The following is a 21,981-nucleotide window of genomic DNA, read 5'->3' on the forward strand; positions in this document are numbered from 1 at the left end:
CAAGGCCCTACTTTTAGTGAGCCTAACAATCCTGTCTTTTTCCACGATAAGCAATCGTAGAAAATCGTCCACAGTTAGCTGCTAGCCAACAATAGGAAAACATTACCTTGCGCGCAGCGCTTAAAAAAGCCCGTGCCAATCATCGTGGCAACCCGCGAACTCTCCCTCGACTGGGGAAAAACTTTAAAAAGGCTTCAAAAAGGGTTGCTCTCTTTCAGTAGTCTCATTCGAACCCAGCACAGAAAGGGCATCGTTGGCCGATGCCATCAGTGCCAGCTGTACGGTCATTCTGCCCGCAATTGCTTAACTTTTCGCGCCCTAGATTCTATGTGGCCTCAGGGACCGAAGACTCTGACAACTGCTCCCGCCCCACGATTACGGAAGGGCCGGTTTGTGCGTACTGTGTTAAAGCGGGAGATACCTCGCTTACTACAGGGGTTGGTTTAAGGTACCCAAAAGGCGCCATACAGATCGCCCCCGCTTTTTCCATCTTTCCAAGAACGATGCCAGGCCTATATGCCTCCTTCCGCTCCCATAGCGAGATTAGAAATCCGCTTCGAAACCTCTTTCCTCTCTCCGACTCCGGCTTCATCGGCCTGAGCAGCCTTTCTACAAGATGTCGAGCCCAAAAATCTTACCCGTATCTTTGACAGTCACGTCAGAGCAGCCGAAAACTTTCGAAATTTCAAGCCAGAACTCCTTCTCCCGTCGAAGAGCTCAAAGATCTCGCGCAATACCTTGCCAATATAGACCTCGACGAGGTATCTATATTAGCCGTAAAGCCTTCGGTCCACCGGAGTGCTTTCTAGTCATTACAAGGCATTTGACGCTCCTCGCTGCTTTTGAAGCAGAATTCTAATAACCTTCCCACTATATTCCTAGGCTACGATACTTACCTAACATCGGGCCTCGTCGGGTGTAATGTACCACACACTCATCACACTTGTACTCACGATACCGGCAGCCACATCCGCCTCGTATACGATCAAGCGAGGGTGGTTAAGAGAGGCCCTCCTCGCTTCACATACCTACACTACACTAGTCACAACACTATACACCTACACAAGTATAATCCCTCTTCCAGACTAAATATTTAGCTCACGGACCTCTGTTTGCGTCAACTACTTTTCTATGAAGCTGCACAAAGCCAAAATGGCTAGTAGCATAATATCAAACACATCACAGTCAATATATGCAATTCTGCTTTGGACTTCGTGTTTTCATTGCCTGCAAGACCTACCGGCCCTAGGAAGAATCCCTTATACGAAGTATTTTGTTGATAGACGCGACATGATAGTCACGAAAAAAATTATGGAATGTAGTAATTTAGCTAATTTCTACAGCGTACTAATGACAACTTTTAACTTTCTAAAAATGTTATTTTTCTTGGGTTTTTAACAATAGTCACTCGTTTCATAAATAAATATTCTGTTGTTAAAAATCATTTCGGAAAAATGAAAAAAAGGTCGTTTACCTCCAACATTCCCAACTTAAATTCCTTATAGAGTAACCAAGATAATAAAAGCAAAAAAAATTAACAATCAGTACAATGTTGCTTGAATCCAGCTTCATTATTTACTTACAAATCTAAGGATCATTTTTTATTTATTCTCAGTAGCACTATGTCTGGACTCCTGTAATTCATGTGCTGTTCATCTTCTGGAATTTTTTCAACATCGAATGATTCTGTAAGTTTCTCATAGAACTCACTCCAAAGTCTTTTTTGAACTTCAGTGTCGCGCAGTTCTTGTGTTAAATATATTGTAGGTTTTTTCGTAAAAGTGTTATTCAAATTTTGTAATGTTTGAAGTAATAGCTCTACAGCCTGAAAATTTTAGTATATTTAAACTTTAATAGATAGTAAAAAATCTAACAAAATTTACTTCCGTAGTTTATATGAATAATACAATAATAAGTGTATTCTGCAATTCAACATACAATATGTATTAAGTCATTACGTGCATATTTTCTCAAACTTACTAAAATTCTTTAAAAAACATACACATGCATGGAAAGTAAAATAGAGTGAAGAATTTTAGTATGGATGAAAAGGTGCAAAAGAATCCAAAAAAAATATGGTCTACTTAATACAAAAATAATTGTATCTCATTATTATCACTGAATAATTCAAATAAATTCAAGATCTTAACAGCAAGGCGGGTTAATATTTTGAAGTTACAATCCATAAAACAAGAAAATAGATTAAAGTACATCATATATCAGATTTCATAATTGGTCATCTATCATAAAATACACTTTTGAAATAAATTGTAACTATAGCATTTGATCCAGAAGTAATTCCTACAATTGCACTAACACAGGCTTTACTTTAAAATTTATCTCCATTAGTAATTTTATAGTGTTAAAATAACAAATTAGAAAAAAATAAAACACCTTTTATTTTAAATTAAGGAATATATCCAAAATCTGAAAATTTTACAAAAAATATAAATGCAAATAAAATGACTTTTAGTAACAATAAAAAAACGTTCTACCAACAATGGTCTGGCAATTATTGGAGAAGGTATTAAAATTTTTTATGCAATTGCTTCGTGAAACAAGGAAACAAATATATATTCTTTCAAGTAGGTTTTGCTAAGCATTTTTGAAAAGTCAAAACATAGATATATATGATAACATATATTGAGATAAAGATTTACACATAGTATTATTCCCAATTTTCTTCATACAAGGTTCAAAATGTTGATTCTGTTAAGAGAACTTCAAAATAACTGAATGGTGATTCTTTTAACTACAATTTTATTTTCTTTCCTGCTATAAATCCTCCTATTTTTCACATGAAAATCAGTATATTATCTATAACATACTAAATTACATGATATACACAAAAGGAGGTTTTAAATAAAAAAAACTATGACTCAGTGGCGTAGCTAGGGGGTGGCGAGCGGGGCGGCCGCACCAGGCACCACAAGCAGGGGGGGGGGCACCAAAGTTGAAAATAATTTTTTTGAATTGTTTTTTTTTTTGAATGATGAATAATGAAATGTTAAAAGAAAAATGAAAACCATAATTTAAAGTAAATAACATAAAAAGAATATCGAATTTTACTATTTTGGTTCCAAAAAAGTTATTCAATAATATGATCATTAAAAAAGTAAACAGTTACAAATTATAATATACACAGTGTTTAAGCCTTTCATTCGCAAAACACATAAAGTGTTTTTAAAAGGGCCCTAAATCACAAAAACACATATCTGTGTTTCAAACTAGTCGACACTAATGATTTTGAAAATGTGATTAATGACTTTGCAGACCAAAAAGCGAGGAATGTTCTTTTTTAAATTTTCCCAATAAATTTTATTAAGATCTAATGTTATTTTATATACATTTATTATTATTTTGAACCAAAAAAAATATATATTAACTACATTCTGTTCTGAATTTTTTGGGAGGGGGGGGGGGGCACCAAGCCCCAATCTGCCCCAGGCCCCAAATACCAGAGCTACGCTACTGCTATGCTACGACTCGAACATGTTAGTAATTTTTCAATATTTAAAAAAAAAATGTTATTAAAAACGGAAAGAAAACAAGAAAAAACAAGAAAAATAAACACTTTTTAAATCAAAGTCCCAAAAAGAAAATTCTAACACATTTTGACAACTGTATAATTAATTTTTACATTAATAGGAAAAAAAAATCATGTTATTGATTTGTTTCAATGACAGATTGATTGATTTATTACTTAATATTCTCTACTTTATATATCACATTTAATAAAAAAAATTACATTGTAATTTTTCTTAAATTTAAGCAATTTAATTGAACTTAACTTATGTGATTTGAATCGTCACAAATTTTCCAGAAGAAACAAACTAGGCATCTATAACAATAAGTGGATTATCCCAAACTATGCCTTTTGTCACAGTAAAAGTTTTACTAATTAAATATTGAATGAATACTTTAGAGTTAGTGACATGGACGTTTGCCATCATACCTACATTGCATTAGAAGTTTTGAAATAAATAGATATGATGCTAATATTTCCTGCCCAAAGAATACGGTAGTAAGAATTATTTTTGTTTGACATTTAACTTGCTGCTAAAAAAACATGCTAATTGATCATGCTCAAAGCTTATTTTGTTACATTTTCAGAGACTAATAGGTTGGACATAAATTTTAATACGCTAAAAATTAAGCACTAAAACTTTCATACACACAGATATCAAGACATTTGTTTCTAATACTTAAAGCCATGTAAAGTGTTTTGTAAATAGATTATTGAAAGCAGCATGCAAAAGTGAACACATATTATAAAACTCATATAATATTTTGTTTCATTACATCTTCATAGTAAACACAATCAGCCAAAAGAACCATATCAAATTCCTGTTTATGTATTTCCGAGTTATTGTCACCCCATACTAAAACTTCTGCAATGGCATAGCCTCCCATACTACCAATTTTTTGTTTATTTTCACTAATATTTAGTCGAAGTAATGGTAAAGCTTCTGGTAAGTCTGTTAAAGTAACTTGGGCACTGAAATATTATTAAAATATGAGAAAAAGGCCAAAAACAATAAAAAAAAGTTTACAGATTTACCACATAACAAACCCTAATGTTGCTGCTGTAAGACCAACTACACCTAACCCAGACCCCAGTTCTAAAACTCTCATACCGCTTAAAAAGTCCGGTCTTGTTTGGCAAATAGTTTCAAGATATTTTGCTAACACTAAAGACGCGTCCCACACTACACAGTTTACATCACCTTCTAGTTTCTGATAAATTTTTAAAGTTTTTAAGCATATTTCAACATCCATTTCTCTGGCAAAGAGATCATTCGAAGATAAACTACCTCTTCTATAAGACATTTGTGACTTTAATTAATATTTTCTTTTAATTTATATGCAATTATTGTGATGTAGTTAAGAACTTTTTCGTTTAGTATAAGAAATTGCAAACAAAAGTACGTTTACATCAAATATTTAAGAAACGTAAGTAATGTTTATGTACTGGTATTTTAGTCATCGTAACCCCAATCCCAGTACTTAAATTATCAAAACAAATCAATGGCATTAAAATGATCAACTAGAATATGAAAATTCTGTGACAGATTTAAGCTTTCTACTAATAGTTTAAAGTTACCACCCTTTCATAAAATAATAAATTTTCCACTAGCGGTCACTTTGTTCAGGTAAAGAAAATGTTATTAATTAAAAATAAAAATTCTCTACAAATATTTTTTACACGAAGGTTGCATAATAATTTCATAATTTTTTTATATTTTTTATTCTTTATCTTACTAAACCCAGTACACATAAATACTTGAATATAATGCGATAAAGTATAAGAAATATAACTTTGAGAAATTAAGTATATCGGGTACCGACATCTATATTAATATTATCCGTTTAATTTTTCCACTTCACAAGGCTTGTACAGAGAAAGTTAGTTAGTTAGTTTAGGTTTATATTTCAATGTTCTATAATTGATAATGATCAATATACGTAATGTAAACTATAATTTTCAGCGATACTTTAATATTTAGGGAATATTATATTTACATCGATTATGATAAACATAAGATATGATTGATAAAAAAAATTTAAACTGCAGCAAATTATTCATAATGCCTTTTTACCCGAAATAATTAGTGGTACCCGATACTATCTACAGTATAACGTTTATTTAAAAAAAAATTTTAGGTACTACACCCTAAATTAATACCAAAATTTTTATACGCTGCCCGGTATATTTCTTTAAGCATATTGTGTAAAAAATAAATAATTAACAACAATAAATTTCTGCTAACCTATCTATATCTAATATGTAGAGCAGAAAAAATGACAATGTTAATGTTTTTTTTATTATTAGCAGTCTATTTAAAACCATTCGGTATGTAAATTGTTACAAATCAGCAAAGTTATTTACAAAATATTTTTTTTTATTTTCTAGTTGATTATAATTTTTAGTTCTTATATATCGATAAGAAATTTAAAAATAGAGTTGCCATCAGAATATTATAAATAACTTTTTAAATATTCTATTTGGTAAGACTTTAATCATATGACAGTCATTCGCCTGGATTCAAGAATCATGGGTGTAACAATGGCTCTTTTCTGCTTGACTCTTGTTTTATCAATAATTGGTAAGTCTTTGTATTTACGTTCTAAAGCTTATGAGCTTAATAAGAAATTATTGATTATATGTTAATGGAAATTGATTTTCAAGGGTCTAATGCCGCAGGGGAATTAAGTATTTTGCATAGCCCTGATTCTTTAAAATTCTCGGGATCTTCCAAACTTCAAGAAAGTCTCCTAAAAGAAATATTCTCAGCATCTTTCGGCTTATCCGTGGATCAGGTATGTATTTTTTTCTATAAAAGATTTTTAGAATTTGTAGAAGTTAAACCTTGTGATGTTATAAATTACTTTGCAGGACTCTGACTGGAATGGACTATCCATCATCGATCCTTTTAACACCCCTGAAGCTATTGTAGAAGTCCATATTGAAGGAGTGTCTAATCTTGGTAGTTCCGTAAGTATTATATCTTCTTGGGTGTAGAGAGGAACAATTGTTACTTTCTATTAAACATTTAGATAATTAACTTTTACTATTAGATTTCTTCTTGGAATGTAATAAATAGTAATCTTAGGAAATTATATTAAAAAGCACTAATTTATAAACCTGAAGACATATCCCTACTCTTTAGCAATAAATGTGATCTAAGACTAAGTTATATTGGGATTTGCATCTATTTTATTAGTAAAAAAAATATTGCATCTGTCTTGGCATTGTCCTGGCTGGCTCATCTTGCATGATTTGTATATCTGCTTTTGGAATATTATAAACTAAAACTTCTGATTACCTCTTATACCATGTCTTCAATCGATTTACTTTTTTTAAACTGATACAGTATTGATAAACCCAGTTTCTTAATAGTTGAGCTATTTCAATTCAATATATTTTGTACCATGTGGGGCGTATATAACCCCCTTTGTACTTTCTGTTCAGGCCATTTGAAGAACAAAAAAATGAACTGTAGGGTTGCATATAAACAACTTCCTATAACATGTACAGTGTTTATTATAGCATGAGCCATATATACCTGTGCTTATTTAGTTCAGTTTATTCGCTTTTGAAACGAAGTCTAATGAAGGATTATGATTACGAACTTAGAGGAAGTATGTAAATGATATCTCATGATGATAATAATTCTTTGAGTGTAGTACCGAAAAGAGTTTGCCATGTATTTAAACAAAAAAATGGCAAATTTGATTAAGTTAATAAATTCTGCAAAAATTTTAAAATAAAAATATTAAAATAATTTTTATAGCGAGTTTAGATCAAGATTCAAAAAAGTTATAACATTTTATGGTGGTTGTCCATACAAATCCCATTTATGTCTCCCATGTTTCAAAAAGGTCCACTGCAATATGCCTTTATAATTTTAAATAAATTTGTAAGTAAACTTATTATATATGTTTGCATAAAAATGCTTTTTCTATACATTTATTACAATTGTTAAGTAGAAGCTTGTAACTCTCCTGGTAAAGTATAAGTTAGACCTAGGTAGTTAACACAATTCAATTAAAATTAAATTATTAACTTTTTCCTGCTAACTATAGCTTAGCAGTATTAAAAAAGTGTCTTGAATGACTTTTAATTCTTTAAAGTGTTGGCCTGAATACCTTCATATAAAATTATTATTAATTATTAAAAATTATTATAATTATTAATATTTCTGAGGCATGAATGTGTTAATGATTGTATGCTTTACATTGAGTTTCAGTGAACCATTACATATTGTGCTGACCTGACATGGATTTTTATTGACTTTGTGTATTTTTTAGTGAGAATTCACTGAGAAATTTCATAAATAAATATTAACACTGTTTTTTATGACTAGATTTGTATGTATATAAATTACACCACAGTGAAGATTAATTATTAGATTATGAGTAATTACACATTTTTATTTCTTTTAGGTTGAATCCAAGGCAAAGAATTATCACATTATAGCTGATGATTCTTCTCCTGACACATATTCGATAATTTCATATAGAATATTGCAACACTTTGATAATGGTGGCAACATCCTAGCTAATGTTAAGCTATCAAATCCAGGAGAGGTAATGTATAGAAAAATATACTTATTTACACATAAAGGTTACTGTTGATAATTACAAAGTTGAGTTTAGTGCTTTTTTCACAAACCTAAAAAAAATGATTTACTTTCTGGTGGCTGATGTCATGCCTGTGAAATCTAATTAATTGATAAACAGCAGCTATAATATTTAGATGTCGTTGCAAAACTTAGTTAAGTTATTTTTTTATTATTGATGTCTATATTTATATATTTTTTGCAGTTTCAATCTTACTATAATGTCTTTGGGGAAATTGTTCCACCTAAAGTGGTTAAGCAATCACTGCAACACTTGAAATTTAATGTTGAAGAAGACTACCAGTTTTTGGCTGAACTTGAAGCATTGAAAGCTTTCACTAATAAGGTACAAATAAGAATTTAAATAATTTTAATTTATAAATTCTGAAAGCAAATTTGTTGTCTAGTAATAATATGTTCAATGATAATTTAGTTGTAATAAAAAGAATATTGCCACATAATACAACCATATTCAACTTCACAATAGTGGTCGGGTTTTGAAATATGCTTACACAATAGTAAGCGCAATGGTGGGAGACACTCAATGAGTGTTGCTGACATCTCTTTTTATTTCATTTTCTTTAAAGGGAAGAATTCATAATTTTTTATTTTATATTTTCTTTGATGTGAATTTTTTAAATATCAAAACAAAATGCAGATGTTGTACAGTGAAATAACTGTGAAAGAATAAATTGATTCAGTAATTACTGCTTAATATAATCTCGTTTTGTAGAAACGAAATGCGGATCGTCAAAATTAATTCAGAGCAACTCGGTTTTGATAAGCTAGTTTTAAATTTAGTGACAACATTGATTATGTAAACCCATATTTCACATAGGACAAGTCAGTTTTATATTGGTTTTTCCTTAATAAACCTGAGTGCAAGAGGAGAGTTCAAGTAGCTTTTTATTTCAATTTGTGGATTTTGAAAAGAGGTGGTCAGTGGGCAACCTCAATTACATACTCTTAATTTGGAATATGTCAACTTGTAGGGAATCAATATTTAATAAATATAAAAATTGCAATTACAAATTAAACATGTGTTTTACCTTAATACTGATACAATTTGTAATATTTTTGCTCATCCTTGGTTTTGGGCATGAGTTCTCAACTCATCACATTTTGTATCATAATGATGAAATATAATACATGGATTGTCAAATGTTTCTCTTAGATGAATAATGATATAACAGTATTTGTAATTTTTAAAATCATTTAAAAAACTTGAAGATAATTTTTGGCTAAAAAGTTCTTTTCATTTTTCAATAAAAAAAATTACAATTTTTTAAACACTGATTACAATCCTCTTATACTACACTAATATTAGCATGAAGGGTGTTTCTTTACCTTCTTTTTTATTGTTTTTCAGATTAATGAAGGTGCAGTGAACCCAGATAACATAATAGATTTCTATTACTTCAAATTACAATCTCTCCATGCTTTGTCTGATTTTCATGGACCCAATTCCTTGGAAACTAAAGAAGCTAAAAAACTTCTAGGTAAGTTTTAAGTATAAAAATTAAACATAAAATTGTTTATAATGTATTTTGTTATTTATAAATTATTAAAGTCTGAAGACTTCATTTACTTTTTTTTAACTACTAAAGCAACATAAATTCACTACTTGTATGTTTTGTAGGTGAGGCTCTTAAAGACCTTAGTAATGCTTTTGTCAAAGCTTACGATGGATCTGTATTAGTAACTGCAGTGTGCAGTGACGTGGCTCACACGCGCCGAGCAGTTCGCGCCGCACCCGAGTTTGAATCATTCCAAGCGGTAAGCTTATTTTCTTGCCCTTTTTTTGTAATATTTTCAAATAATTGTAAAACTAAACATATGATAACGAAATGGAGATTGTGCTAAATATATTTGTAAAATAATAATCAAAAGGTAAATAAAATATCCAAATTCTTATGATAATAATGTTAAAGGCCGTCATTTCATTTGGCACATAAGAAATATTGTTCGTTTACAAAAATCATATTTCAATAACATCTACTGTAACAATTAAAACCTTTTGTCATTATAAAAGACTAATTAATATTTCTTTAGTTGCTGTCCGTCAACTGTGGGTACCATCTGTTTTTTTAGTTTTTCACTTGTGCATATGTTTCTCCAATGAAAATCTGGAATCCCCTGTGGAGACCACCTGTAACATATTTAACTATTATTCTAAAGCTTTTACATCTATAATCCTTCTGTATATATTAACTAATGTAACTATTTGTTTTTGCCTATCACTTTTTTATAATTAAAATGAAAAAACATTGCTTTCATAAATTTCATTTGGATATTTAAATATGATATTGAAATTTAAACATTAATTATGCCATTCTTCTATCATATCCGGACAGACAAATATTGTTACAAAGGAAAATAAATATGGAGAACTTTGTTTCTTACATTTATCCATATACATTGTTAAATTATTTATTTTTAGGTTTTCCCCCGTGCGTCCAATGACACAAATAGTACAAGCGTTAGTTATTATTTTAATTTTAATAGTTGGATTAATTTAATAAATTAACATCATACATGGTATATACAACACATAATATTGTGTTGTATATACCATGTATTAATTAGTAAGGTTAAACAAATTAGTAATTTCTTATTTGCATAGATTAGTTAACATAGCTAATAGTAATTAGAGTTAATGAAACATTTTAAACCATAAATATTAATGTAAATTGCTTATTGTAATTTAGTTAAAAAACAAAAAACAATTTTACCGTTTAAAGGAGTATAATCATTAATTTTCTTTCAATCCATTCATTAAATAATATCACTGTTTTAAGCATCTTTTTGAACTAAAAATTTTAACAATGACATTGGCTTTGCTGTAAAATGTTCGTTCACATTTTTTATCCATGCAAAAACAGTTATATATAATAAAACAATTATTAATCATGTGTTCATAAAGTAAGTTTTAATAACTATTAGGCGTAAGTCACTTTTATTATTAGTTGTAGGATATAAAACTTCACAGGTGCAATTAGTTTTAAGTGGCAGTAACAATCCTGTGCAATAAATAGATAAACTTTGTAAAATTATTAAGAGATGGAATGATGTAATAATATACCAATTTAATTAATATCTACTTTATTATTTTCATTAATTTACAGGGAGACGCCTACTCTGCCGACTATGCAGCAATTTTCAACATTATTTTGTGGTTTGGGGTTGTGTTTTCATTCACATTAGTTGCGATTGTGTATGCTATCATGGATATGGATCCAGGAAGAGATTCCATTATTTATCGCATGACAAGCACCAGAATGAAGAAAGATAATTAAATTAATTTATAGTAAGACATAAGTCTTAGTATTCATGTTAGTAGTATCTGGTTCATAATTAATTCCATCCTATAATCTGCTTCGTTTAATGAATTTCTTCTTCAGATTATTTATGTAAATTTTCGAGTAATATGCTGTTGTTAAGTTATTGTTTAAACATAAGTGTAATTATTAAAATAATATGTCAGAAGTTTTATTATTTTCTTGTTACCTCCTATTAAGTGTATTCTTATATTGAGTAAAAATTTTAGCTCATTAAATGAAGTGTAATGTAGAAGGTTGATATTGAAAATAAAATGATACAAAAAATTTAAGTGTTATATATTTATTAATAAATTAACAAAATTGTTTATTTCCATGGACATACAAAATATGTTTCTTCCAGAGAAAGCCATTTTTTGCTTAAATGCCTAAAAATTAGATTTTTTTTTTCATTATTTTTTACATTAAATTTATGAGTAATATAAAAATTGCTGATCAGTTAAATTCCCATTTAATATAAGACTAATATTACTCACAAGAGTTAGTAATTTACGTTGATATAGTTTTAGGGTTAAATTTCTCTAGATAAAATCTGATAAATTTGGTGGTATTTTGAAGGAATTCTCAATTAAATTGCACGCAACTCTTGAAAATAATCAGTAAACATATGTTGACAATATTTTATAAATAATTTTAATAATTGTTAAATAAAATCTAAACTATTATGGAGATACTTCCGAAGGTTAGTATTAACTAATAACTTGTTTATGAAATTAAAAAAATAAGGCAACAATTGTAAAAAGCATTATTTTATTCCATAGACTAATTCGCTTTAGGCCTTCGATATTATTTCTCGCCCTCTCAAGTACAGACTTGAGAGGGCGAGAAACTGTAAGTCACAGGACTTACAGTGAGAACAGTGCCATACATCAAACAACTTTTTAAGGTGGATTATTTTAACCACTTCGGTATGAGCGACGACTATAGTCGACGGCCATAAGTGAAAGTTTGCCTGCAGTGATCTGCTTCGCGCAGCGACGCTGTGCCCGACTTGTTCTTTAACACATACGTGTTGAGTGTTTTACATTACAAGTGGATATTATTTGTAATATAATTATGACAGCATTCGTTTTTATTTCAGTGGTTCAATATGTTGAGTTTTAGTTTTATAAATAAAAAAATGATTGTATTGCTGCACAATCTTTCACGCATCTGGCGTGGACGAGGTACGGTGGCAATGAATCGTTTTCAGGCTGTTGGACGATCGCGTTTTATAGAAATTTGTACTTGTTATTGAACCTGCCTGGCACAGCGGAGTGTATCCAGTTGCAAATAATTGGTAATTTAATTATAAAAACTGCCGAAATAATCACTGTGGAGCGTTCCTCTAAATCTGATCTTTTTTTTTTAAATTTAAGATAGAGTGCTGTCCGCGCCGAGAGAATAGCACTAATTAGCTGAAAAAATATACACACAATGTTATCCTAGTACGACGCATTATGTACTAATTATAACCATAATTGCAGAAACAAGTTAAAATTTTTGGGTTGACAACTTAAGTCGACGCTCGGCCGTGCGTGTTCATATTACGGTTTTGTTATGGCACGGTACGGTTTTGGCCGACAAGCGCCGTGTCGAAGTAGTTAAAAAATAATTTTTATGTAAAAGAATAAACTCATTGGTCAATTTGTTACATTGCTGTCAAAACAACTGAGTAATGATGTATGGCAAATGACAACAAAATGTGAAGAGTAACTGTAAATGTAACAAAGTTTTTTTTTCATCAATTGCTCATTAGACGGTACTTGAAACGGTTTCTGTCTTAACTTTAATGGGAAAAAAAAATTCATTGATGATTTTCATCAGCAAAGCAAAATTAAATAAGTATTTAACTCATTACTGTTATTTGTCACTTTTTTTCTATTTATGAGAGATTTTATTATTTATTATAACTGTAATATATTTTAAACAAGAAAATAATTATTTTTAATAATTTTACCATAATTAGTACAAAAATAAGAACTTTGATGTTGTTATAAATGGAATTAGTTTTAGTTCCTGCGCGGCGTGTAGTGGTGAGCGCGGCGTAGGCGTCGGCGCAGCTCCTGCGGGAAGCGCTCGTAGCAGCGACGGCACGCAGGTCGCTCGTCGTATTCGTAGAATTTGCTGCGCGTGCTCAACGCAGCGTCACAGACGGCGCAAGCAAAGTGGTGCACGCACCATGCTTTGTTCAAAGCTGTGAACACTGCACCAAACAAGCAAAATTATGTTCTTGTAGCTGCCACCTGAATTTTTGTATTTTATCGGCTACTTGTTAACCTACGATTCCTGATCTACGCCAAAATAATATTTTTTTTGAAATACGACATACTTAGAGCAACAACTGAACCGGTAATACTCCTGCAGATGGGTAAACAGCTATTTAATAAACAATCTGAAGAGTCACACAGCTTACTTCACCTGTCTTTTATTTAATGTAAGATAAAACCCCTATACTACCGTTTGCGAGTTTCTTGTTTCACAAAATGGTACAAATTAAGTGTTTACTTAATATGTACCACTTTGTAATGATCACTTTAAATGTAGATATTAGCAACTGATTGTGCTGAGGTCCTCTGGGAATGGAATGTCAAATCCTTTTTGAGCAACAGCTCAGACTGAGAGCCCCTGAGAAGAGACATTCTCTTCTCAGGGGCTCTTGCACTCAGTTATCATCCAGCTCAGCATCAGATCTTAGTGACTTCCTAATTCTTTGAAATAATTAAGGTTATGGCCAGGAGCAAGGTTCTTGAGGGAGCCCACGAACCTAGTTTCTGGTACGAATTATTGGTGAATTTTCTGAAAAGTTTTATCACCTTAAACCAAGTAGAGCTATGAATGTCAACAGGCAGACATCATCAAACCAAGAGGCCATAAAAGTATAAGAGATAGACAGTCCAAGCATTGAGAGGATGAAATAGTGGAGATTGCTGGGGGAAAATGTTGGGAATGCCTTTGTGGAAAGGCATACAGACATGAAGAGCAAAACAAAAATGGTAGTGTAAATTTTATAAATTCTGTAATGTAAATGTTTAGATATAAGGCCATAAATAAATAAATAAATGTAATAACAAGTCTTTAATCTTCTTTTCTAATAAGATATCTGATTAGCATTCATGGTTATATATATCCTGAATGCTTCAGATTAATTATATAGTTATATGTAAAAAGTGTTTAAATGTATCTTTATAAAAATGATTATTTTTTATTTTTATTGTATTTTTGTTTTTAACCTGTTTTAATTACTGTATACCTAACATGAGAGGTAACTCAATAAGGAAACTGCTCCTTGGGAGCTTGTTATATGAAATAGAAATTTATTTCATATAACACTTTTCTAGTTGCTTTTCTTTGAAATTTCATCTTCCATCAGTTGCTAGACTATTCATAAAAATATATATTGAAATTACCATCGCCGGCGATAACTTGATTACACACGTAGCACAGGTTGCCAAACAATTGATGATAATGTTGTTCGCAGTACGCCAACCCTTTCTTCTCGTAGTGTCGATGCCCATGGAATGGTTTCTCACACTTGGCACACACGAAATGCTGTAACAATATGTGCCAAGTTATCTTAACAGTTTGATTTTGTTATACACTATCCCACTTATGACCACACCTGCTACCATTTTACCCCTGTAATTTTACTAGCTAGAACCTCTCAAAACAATGTTAACATACAAATATAAACCTTCAGTAAAAATATTTGTTACATTTCAGCAATATTAAGAAGTCATGTCATTGTTAAGTCAACCAGCGCGACGCAATCGACTACCAGGGCCATCTATCGGTACGAGGGCCAAACTGAAAGTTTTTAGAACTGGCAACTTAAAAGCATTATATTAAAAAAATAAGTTTAAATTTTGAAAATGGAACTTTTTACCAATAATATTGAGTATACATTTCATTCATTTGTCATTTGTTTTACGATTTGGCGGCAAATTGATAATTGTCTGTGCACGTCAGATTGAATTTAAGCCGCGAAAATTTTCGTGCAATGATTTTTTATGACTTTCGATGTCATATAAGTCAACAAGAAAGTTATGATAGACTTCGATTGGCTTTTTACGATGAAGCCCCATCTCGTGCCACAGTTTACAACTGGTTTAATGAATTCAAACGTGGTCGAACTAATCTCACCGATGATTTGCGTGAGGGACGGCCTTCTACAGCGACGACTGAAGACAATATCAGTGTTGTGCGGCGTATGATAGAGACTTACAAAAGAGTGACCTATCAGCAGATTCGGACAAGTCTAGGCATAGGTATGAGTAAAGTGCACAAAATCCTCCATGAACATTTAGCGGTCAGGAAGCTTTGTGCCCGCTGGATACCGCATAATTTGACCGAGGCTCAAAAACTCCGCCGTGTTGATTGGTGCCGAGAAATGATCCAAAAATTTAACAGAGGTGACTCAAATGCTGTGTTCGACATACTAACGGGTGACGAAAGCTGGATTTACTGTTATAATCCGGAAACCAAAAGACAGTCTGCTCAGTGGGTGTTTCCTTCCGAAGAGTTGCCAACTAAAGTGAAGAGAGGTCGAAGTGTTGGAAAAAAGATGGTGGCCTCGTTCTTCGGAAAGACAGGTCATTACGCGACAGTTGTCTTAGAGGATCAGAAAACGGTTAATGCAGAGTGGTACACTAACAACTGTTTGCCACTTGTCTTGGAAAAAGTTCGAGAGAAACGACCTCGCAGCAGGATCCTCCTTCATCACGACAATGCCTCGTCGCACACCGCCAGGCAAACGATCGACTATTTGGCGACCTCAGACGTGGAATTACTGGGTCACCCGCCGTATAGCCCCGACCTCGCACCCTGCGATTTTTATTTATTCCCGAAAATAAAAGAAAAACTTCGAGGAAAACATTTTATGGACGCCGAAGAAGCAGTGGCTGCGTTTCAAAACGCCGTCAAAGAGACCCCTAAGGCCGAGTGGGCAAGGTGCTTTTCTCAATGGTTCCATCGAATGCAGCGATGTATTGATGTAAATGGACGCTGGTTTGAAAAGTTATAATAAAACTAATAACTTGCTAGAAGGCTTAGTTTTTGATTTTCTAAGAACTTTCAGTTTGACCCTCGTAGCGGTGGAGGTTACTGCGTATCAAACGCCATCTTCATGAGTAAAGATATAGTACATTACGAAATCAAAGAGTAATAATTTTAATGTAGTGGTTGCCATCCAGATTGAGGACTAAAGTGATGGTTATAATATACGGGTTTGATTCTCAGTGGGTGAATATTTTGTGAAAAAAGCAAAGGACATCCATCTTTTTATTGTTGGTCAAAGAAGTCCGATGAGTGTATAAAGTAATTTGTTAATTGTAAGCATAAAGCATATATGTAACATAGATCCAATATACATGTTTTGTGTGTAAGAACTACGGCATGAATTTGAACATTGGAAACCTAAATCATAAAAAATAGGTAATAAGATTGTAGTATTATTATTAAATAGCATTGATACAATACTAAATTGCTACAAACGTTTTTTAAATATCAAATAAGTTTTACCTCAACATGCCAATGTTTTCCAAGAGCAGTAACGATTCTCTCTTCAATCGGGCGACGACACGCACCACATATGGGAATTCCCATTTTGTCATGACATCGCAGGCAGAAGAGATTATTCTGAAATATTTATTAAATTAATTATGGCTTTTCTCCAAATTAAAGATGCTTGACTGACTGAGCAGTCACTAAAAACATATACAAAAATAAAAAAAACCAAATTGTTCAGTACAGTATCACAATTGTGCCTATAATTAAGAAAATGTCTAGCCCGTCAATTGTTATTACTATACAGTATTCACTAGTAAAAGTTAATACTAGACAATGCAAAACATATCATATTGGGTAGTTATTGATGTGTATACATCGTTGACAATAATTTGTCTATACCTGTTGACAAAAAATAAAAATAGAGTTGTTTCATTGCCCAAAAAGGAAAAATTTGTTTTAAATTTTATAACCAGCTATTTTTGTTTTAGAGCAACAAAATTGTGTCATTTATAGATCCATTAAAAAGTAGTCTTGTGCAAAAGCATTTTAGCTTTTTTACAATTGTGAAATTTATTGAATGTAAGTCAATCATCTGTTTCTTCCACATGCAAAAGTATGATTGAAAGAGGGCTGTATTAACTCTGTCTGGCAAATATAGTACAACTAAAGAATTCTGTAGTGTTAGTAGGCCTCCACTGAGCGGATCGACGACATAGTCAAGGCCGCGGGAAGTCGCAGGATGCTGGCAGGGCAAAACCGGTCATTTTGGCGATCTCGGAGGGAGGCCTATGGCGTCTTGGGTGAAACGATGAAGATGAAGGCAGTTTACACACTTTGATGGCCTAAATCATTATCATCATTTCAGTCATAGGACACAAGCCTGAATTTGAATAATTCCCAAAAGTTTTCTATTCAACCACTAGAAAGTCACTTGGGTTGGAAGTAACCTAAATCTATATTGTAAATTTTTTTGTGTCTAGATTTTCACTGTTTCTTAAATGACATTTGCAGATTCCGTGGATTCGAAATGCTAGGGCGCAGATAGCGCCTTGTCTAAAGTTTGAAGGCTCTCAGGAGGGCCTTAGCTCAGACCACTGCATACTACTATTAAATTCATTGCGAGGTGGCTGAGCTCTTAGATCACTTCGGCGGATAACTATTGTGCTTATTAGAATTTCTCATTCATAAGTTTATAGCATGTGTTTTACGTAAAAAGAGAGATACTTACGACATCATTGGCGGCGTACCCAGGCCGATGTTTGACTTCGCGAGCCGTGTGATCGAGTTCCACGCCGCAAGTGGCGCAAGTGAAGTGGTAGCCATGGTACACCTCACCACGATAGCGCAGCGGCTCACCGTCGATTACTCCACTGAGAGGACAAACAATTGCTATTTACGATATACATCAAACATTTCTTATCACACTGAATTGGTAACTGAATGCAACACATACATTTGAGGCAAAAACTTTTTCTTTTTACAATGTAACATCAAATATTCATTTTAAATAGAACTCTTCCGTTTAGTAGAATAAAATTCAATTTTAATTTATAGTTGTTAATGTCAAACTGGATATAGCAAGTATTCATAAGATTTCCAATCTTGTTAACACCAACAAATTTAATAATAAAATATTGGTGAATGGGAGGTAGGATTTTAATTATGATAATAATTTTAAGTATAATGCCATGTACTATAAATAACCTAGTTCTGCAAGAAAAGCAGATCAAAGACATTGGAGATGTATGAAAAAACTTAATTTAGTATATTATACAACTCTGTAAATCTAAATGGGTGGTTGAAAGTTTTTTGTTATCCATGAATATGCATGGGTGCGAAATATTGGTGCCATACAATAAATAGCAGTCCACAGAATCCTCAGAATATTTTGCTAATATCACAATGTAAAAGCATCTGTTATAATCAGCAATAAGTATCAGCTGATTCAGGTTTAAGGCCCTTTGACTTTCCACCAAAAGGTTAAAGATGTGCAGTGTCAATGACTTCTTACCCAACTTACTTAACTGCAGCTTTAATTTGATATGAAATTGAATTGGTAATAAGTATTATCTAAATAGTCCCTAAGAAACACTTTTATATGTTTATTATTGCCATCTTGAATTTATAAAGCATATTTAGACTCATTTATAATACTTATGTCATGGTAAATTAAAAATGTAAGAATTACAAAAATATATAAATTAAAAATTATGGGATCACTCACTGGCATTTATGACACATGTAATTCTGCAGCCCATCTGCTTTGATCCTTGCATTGCAGCTATGACAGAGTGCACGGCCTGCATGTTTAATAAAGCCAGCGTCCGCTAACTCTACATTACATTCTTCACATCGAAAGCATGCTGGGTGCCAATTAGCATTCATTGCCTTTATCACGCGCCCAATTACAAATTCACCTAGAGAAAAAATTAATATTTGATACTCTAGACCACAGGATTAATACTTGCAGAGCATTGACAAGAAATTGTAATATTATGAATTTCATTGTCAAAACAAGGATAGCAAATACTATGAACTGCTTAGTTAACTCATTTTTATAATTATTTACATACCACATTTTCCACAGCAAGGTGCAAAAAGCACTTGAAAATCCCTTTCGCAATATTTGCGTCCCTCAAATTCATAAAACACTCCTTCAGGAAATATACGAAAACATTGAGCACACCTGTATAAAATAAAACATTAAGTATAGTTTACTATAACAAAACAAAATCAATGTTAAAATAGCAAGGCTTTGAATAATGTACATGCATTTTTTTAATGCAATTAAATTTGCTATGTAACTTCTTTGAAAAATTGCTTGTATATGCAATTTAATTATTATTGAAATTTATTTGTGATGTGTGACCCTTGTTTTACATGGGGAGATGCCTACCCAACCTTGTAATGATAGGTACTGATTAAGTTGAACATATGCAAACTAGAAATCTCATGATAGTGGCCCACATCCACCACCTTCAATAATGGAGGAAAATCTCCCCTTCTGCTCTGACAGGGATGGATCAGAACATAAAGCACCTTGCTTCACCTACTCTTAATCCAATTTTGTAAAACCCACTAACTTGCAAGTAAAGGGTACAGTTAGCTCGTTTTTTTTATTAAATATTAAATCTAACTTACTTTTAACAAACAACACACTTACACAAAACAGCTTGTATGCCAAAGTTCTCCATTAGAGTTTACAATCTTTTCATTTGGTTCAAAGCCATCTCCACAGCGGGTGCAGAACATATTGTCCAGAGACATATTTGCAATGCTAAAACAAAATTTAATTTAAAAAAATACTGATTTAAAAATGTTAAGCTGTATGAGAATTATCTGAAATAAGTTTTTACAACAATATAATCAAATCTAAAAATTATAGTTACAACAATACATTATTTTTTCACAAACTGAAACTGAAAAAGAACATTAATTTTTTTATGTTAGCATGTATTAAATATAATTGGGGTATAATATTAGTTTGTTAAAAAAATGTTTTTTCAGTACAAGTATCCAGAGTTACTGATGGAATAGGCAACTTTAATTTTTTTTTCATATTTAATTTTATTTCCATCATAAATTTTATTTTGTTATGTTACTTAAAATTGTATTAACTAAACAAGTGCTATTAAAATGTTCTAAAACAGCTGGAGGCTAGGAGCTTTTATTATTTTTTTAAATAAATTTATAAATAATGAATATTACAGTAACAACTATAATGTAAGTGCCACAATCAAGAATAAAAAGGTTAAAACAATTCCATTGGAAGGTGACTAAAACAAATTTATTTTTGTAGATATTTTTTTAATTTGACATTTAAGTACATACATTTTCATTTATGTGACTTAAGTACACAGGGTCATGTGTATATTGACATTATTAGTATTTTTTTTAGTCAATTGATATGATTTGGAGTCTTCAATTTTTTTATTTGATATAATTGGACATTCCATACACATCTAATTGATAGATACATGTTTGCAATTAAGTGATTTCTGTCATTGTTTTAAGCATTATACCTATTTGGAAAAATGAAATAAACACAATATTTTTCCTTAACACTTATCAAAACTTATATTTAACAATATAAGCCCGGTATGTAAGATTTGACTCATTAACACCAATGACTAATATTACTTATGGAATAATGCATCTGGTATGGAAAATTCAAATTATACTTAAAAAAAATTAAAAACCTCGTATATGTAATCTACAAATATTAAATGAATAAGGAAGGTCATGATACATTTTTTAATTAGAGATTATTTAATGCATGTTGATTCCTTAACTTAAATGTAGTAACATGTTTATGAACATGGTTTTTATTTTTAAAAGTTAGATTAGTGCAATGGCTACACGATTTATATGATAAATTACGTATTATAAGTGACTTTTGTGAACATAAGGCAGTGGGTTTTAGGAATCCATGTTAGTGGACCACTCCCAATGTTTGTATTGCTTACCCTGGCATTTTCACGTTTTTATATTATTAATATATCAAAACGACGTACAATTACTTCGTACCAAGTTTATTATTTGTCTCGTATCCTGACAAAACAAATCATTGGTATCATAAACTTGAAAACTTTATTTTAAAGGATTGTATGATGTAATGTACTAAAATAGAATTCTGTAAAACTTACGATTATTTAATAATGAATATTAAGATCTCCGCTAAATTATTGCTTTCTTTATTAAAGCATTTGATTAATAACAAATTATAAATAAGTTTTTCTTCATAAACTTGTTATTGAAAAGTTTTAAAAGAGTCGACTGACCAATGAGTAAAAGTACTTTAATTGGAATGTTCAATTGATAGAGAAAAGAGTATTAAACTCTATGGTACTCTACAGTTGTTTATTTCAACGGCTCTAGTAAGTTTCACGGGACAATTATCAATAAGACCTTTTTATTCAATGTATTGAATAAAAAGGTCTTATTGATAATTGTCCCTTTGTTATGTGATATATTAAATACAGTATTTATTTTAACCTTTCCATAATCTTGACTAAAAAAATATTGTCAACTTC

At 31.4% G+C, this 21,981-nt stretch overlaps 3 protein-coding genes across 4 annotated transcripts; 1 reads left to right on the forward strand and 2 right to left on the reverse strand.

The window, feature by feature from the left end:
- Positions 1–1,575: 1,575 nt before the first annotated feature.
- LOC137925586 (protein N-lysine methyltransferase METTL21D-like) lies at positions 1,576–4,936 on the reverse strand. The gene is made up of 3 exons (XM_068769051.1): positions 4,574–4,936; positions 4,303–4,498; positions 1,576–1,825 (listed from the first exon to the last, which is right to left on the reverse strand). Exons 1-3 carry the CDS (start codon positions 4,828–4,830, stop codon positions 1,595–1,597), a joined length of 684 nt encoding a protein of 227 aa, XP_068625152.1. The 5' UTR covers positions 4,831–4,936; the 3' UTR covers positions 1,576–1,594.
- Positions 4,937–6,021: 1,085 nt separating this feature from the next.
- ATP6AP2 (ATPase H(+)-transporting accessory protein 2) lies at positions 6,022–11,712 on the forward strand. Its single transcript, XM_068769763.1, has 8 exons — positions 6,022–6,107; positions 6,191–6,321; positions 6,398–6,496; positions 7,948–8,091; positions 8,329–8,469; positions 9,493–9,622; positions 9,763–9,899; positions 11,249–11,712. The coding sequence occupies exons 1-8, from the start codon at positions 6,026–6,028 to the stop codon at positions 11,417–11,419; spliced, it is 1,035 nt and encodes a 344-aa protein (XP_068625864.1). The 5' UTR covers positions 6,022–6,025; the 3' UTR covers positions 11,420–11,712.
- A 97-nt stretch (positions 11,713–11,809) lies between these two features.
- Positions 11,810–21,736, reverse strand: stck (LIM zinc finger domain containing stck). 2 transcript variants are annotated; one of them, XM_068769776.1, is made up of 9 exons: positions 21,595–21,736; positions 21,415–21,499; positions 20,112–20,225; positions 19,522–19,634; positions 19,173–19,365; positions 18,177–18,318; positions 16,961–17,077; positions 14,851–14,992; positions 11,810–13,646 (listed from the first exon to the last, which is right to left on the reverse strand). In XM_068769776.1, the coding sequence occupies exons 2-9, from the start codon at positions 21,420–21,422 to the stop codon at positions 13,453–13,455; spliced, it is 1,023 nt and encodes a 340-aa protein (XP_068625877.1). In that variant the 5' UTR covers positions 21,423–21,499; positions 21,595–21,736; the 3' UTR covers positions 11,810–13,452. The 2 variants fall into 2 exon arrangements, with proteins under 2 accessions (XP_068625877.1, XP_068625884.1); XM_068769783.1 differs by lacking the exon at positions 21,415–21,499.
- Positions 21,737–21,981: the final 245 nt, after the last annotated feature.

This window comes from Battus philenor, unplaced genomic scaffold (assembly GCF_028537555.1).
Source record: "Battus philenor isolate CCGP_79_NKW_IND1 unplaced genomic scaffold, ilBatPhil1.0.hap1 SCAF_10, whole genome shotgun sequence".
In the NCBI taxonomy this organism is placed as follows: domain Eukaryota; kingdom Metazoa; phylum Arthropoda; class Insecta; order Lepidoptera; family Papilionidae; genus Battus; species Battus philenor.

Coding starts and splice junctions, on each gene's coding strand:
- LOC137925586 (XM_068769051.1), bottom strand. CDS start 4,830: ATGTCTTATAGAAGAGGTAGTTTATCTTCGAATGATCTCTTTGCCAGA. Junction 4,499..4,573: donor CTTACAGCAGCAACATTAGG/GTTTGTTATGTG, acceptor ATAATATTTCAG/TGCCCAAGTTACTTTAACAG. Junction 1,826..4,302: donor ATTGTGTTTACTATGAAGAT/GTAATGAAACAA, acceptor TAAAATTTTCAG/GCTGTAGAGCTATTACTTCA.
- ATP6AP2 (XM_068769763.1), top strand. CDS start 6,026: ATGACAGTCATTCGCCTGGATTCAAGAATCATGGGTGTAACAATGGCT. Junction 8,470..9,492: donor TGAAAGCTTTCACTAATAAG/GTACAAATAAGA, acceptor ATTGTTTTTCAG/ATTAATGAAGGTGCAGTGAA. Junction 9,623..9,762: donor AGAAGCTAAAAAACTTCTAG/GTAAGTTTTAAG, acceptor TATGTTTTGTAG/GTGAGGCTCTTAAAGACCTT.
- stck (XM_068769776.1), bottom strand. Junction 19,366..19,521: donor ACCTTGCTGTGGAAAATGTG/GTATGTAAATAA, acceptor TTTTTTCTCTAG/GTGAATTTGTAATTGGGCGC. Junction 14,993..16,960: donor GAAAACATTGGCATGTTGAG/GTAAAACTTATT, acceptor ATATTGTTACAG/CATTTCGTGTGTGCCAAGTG.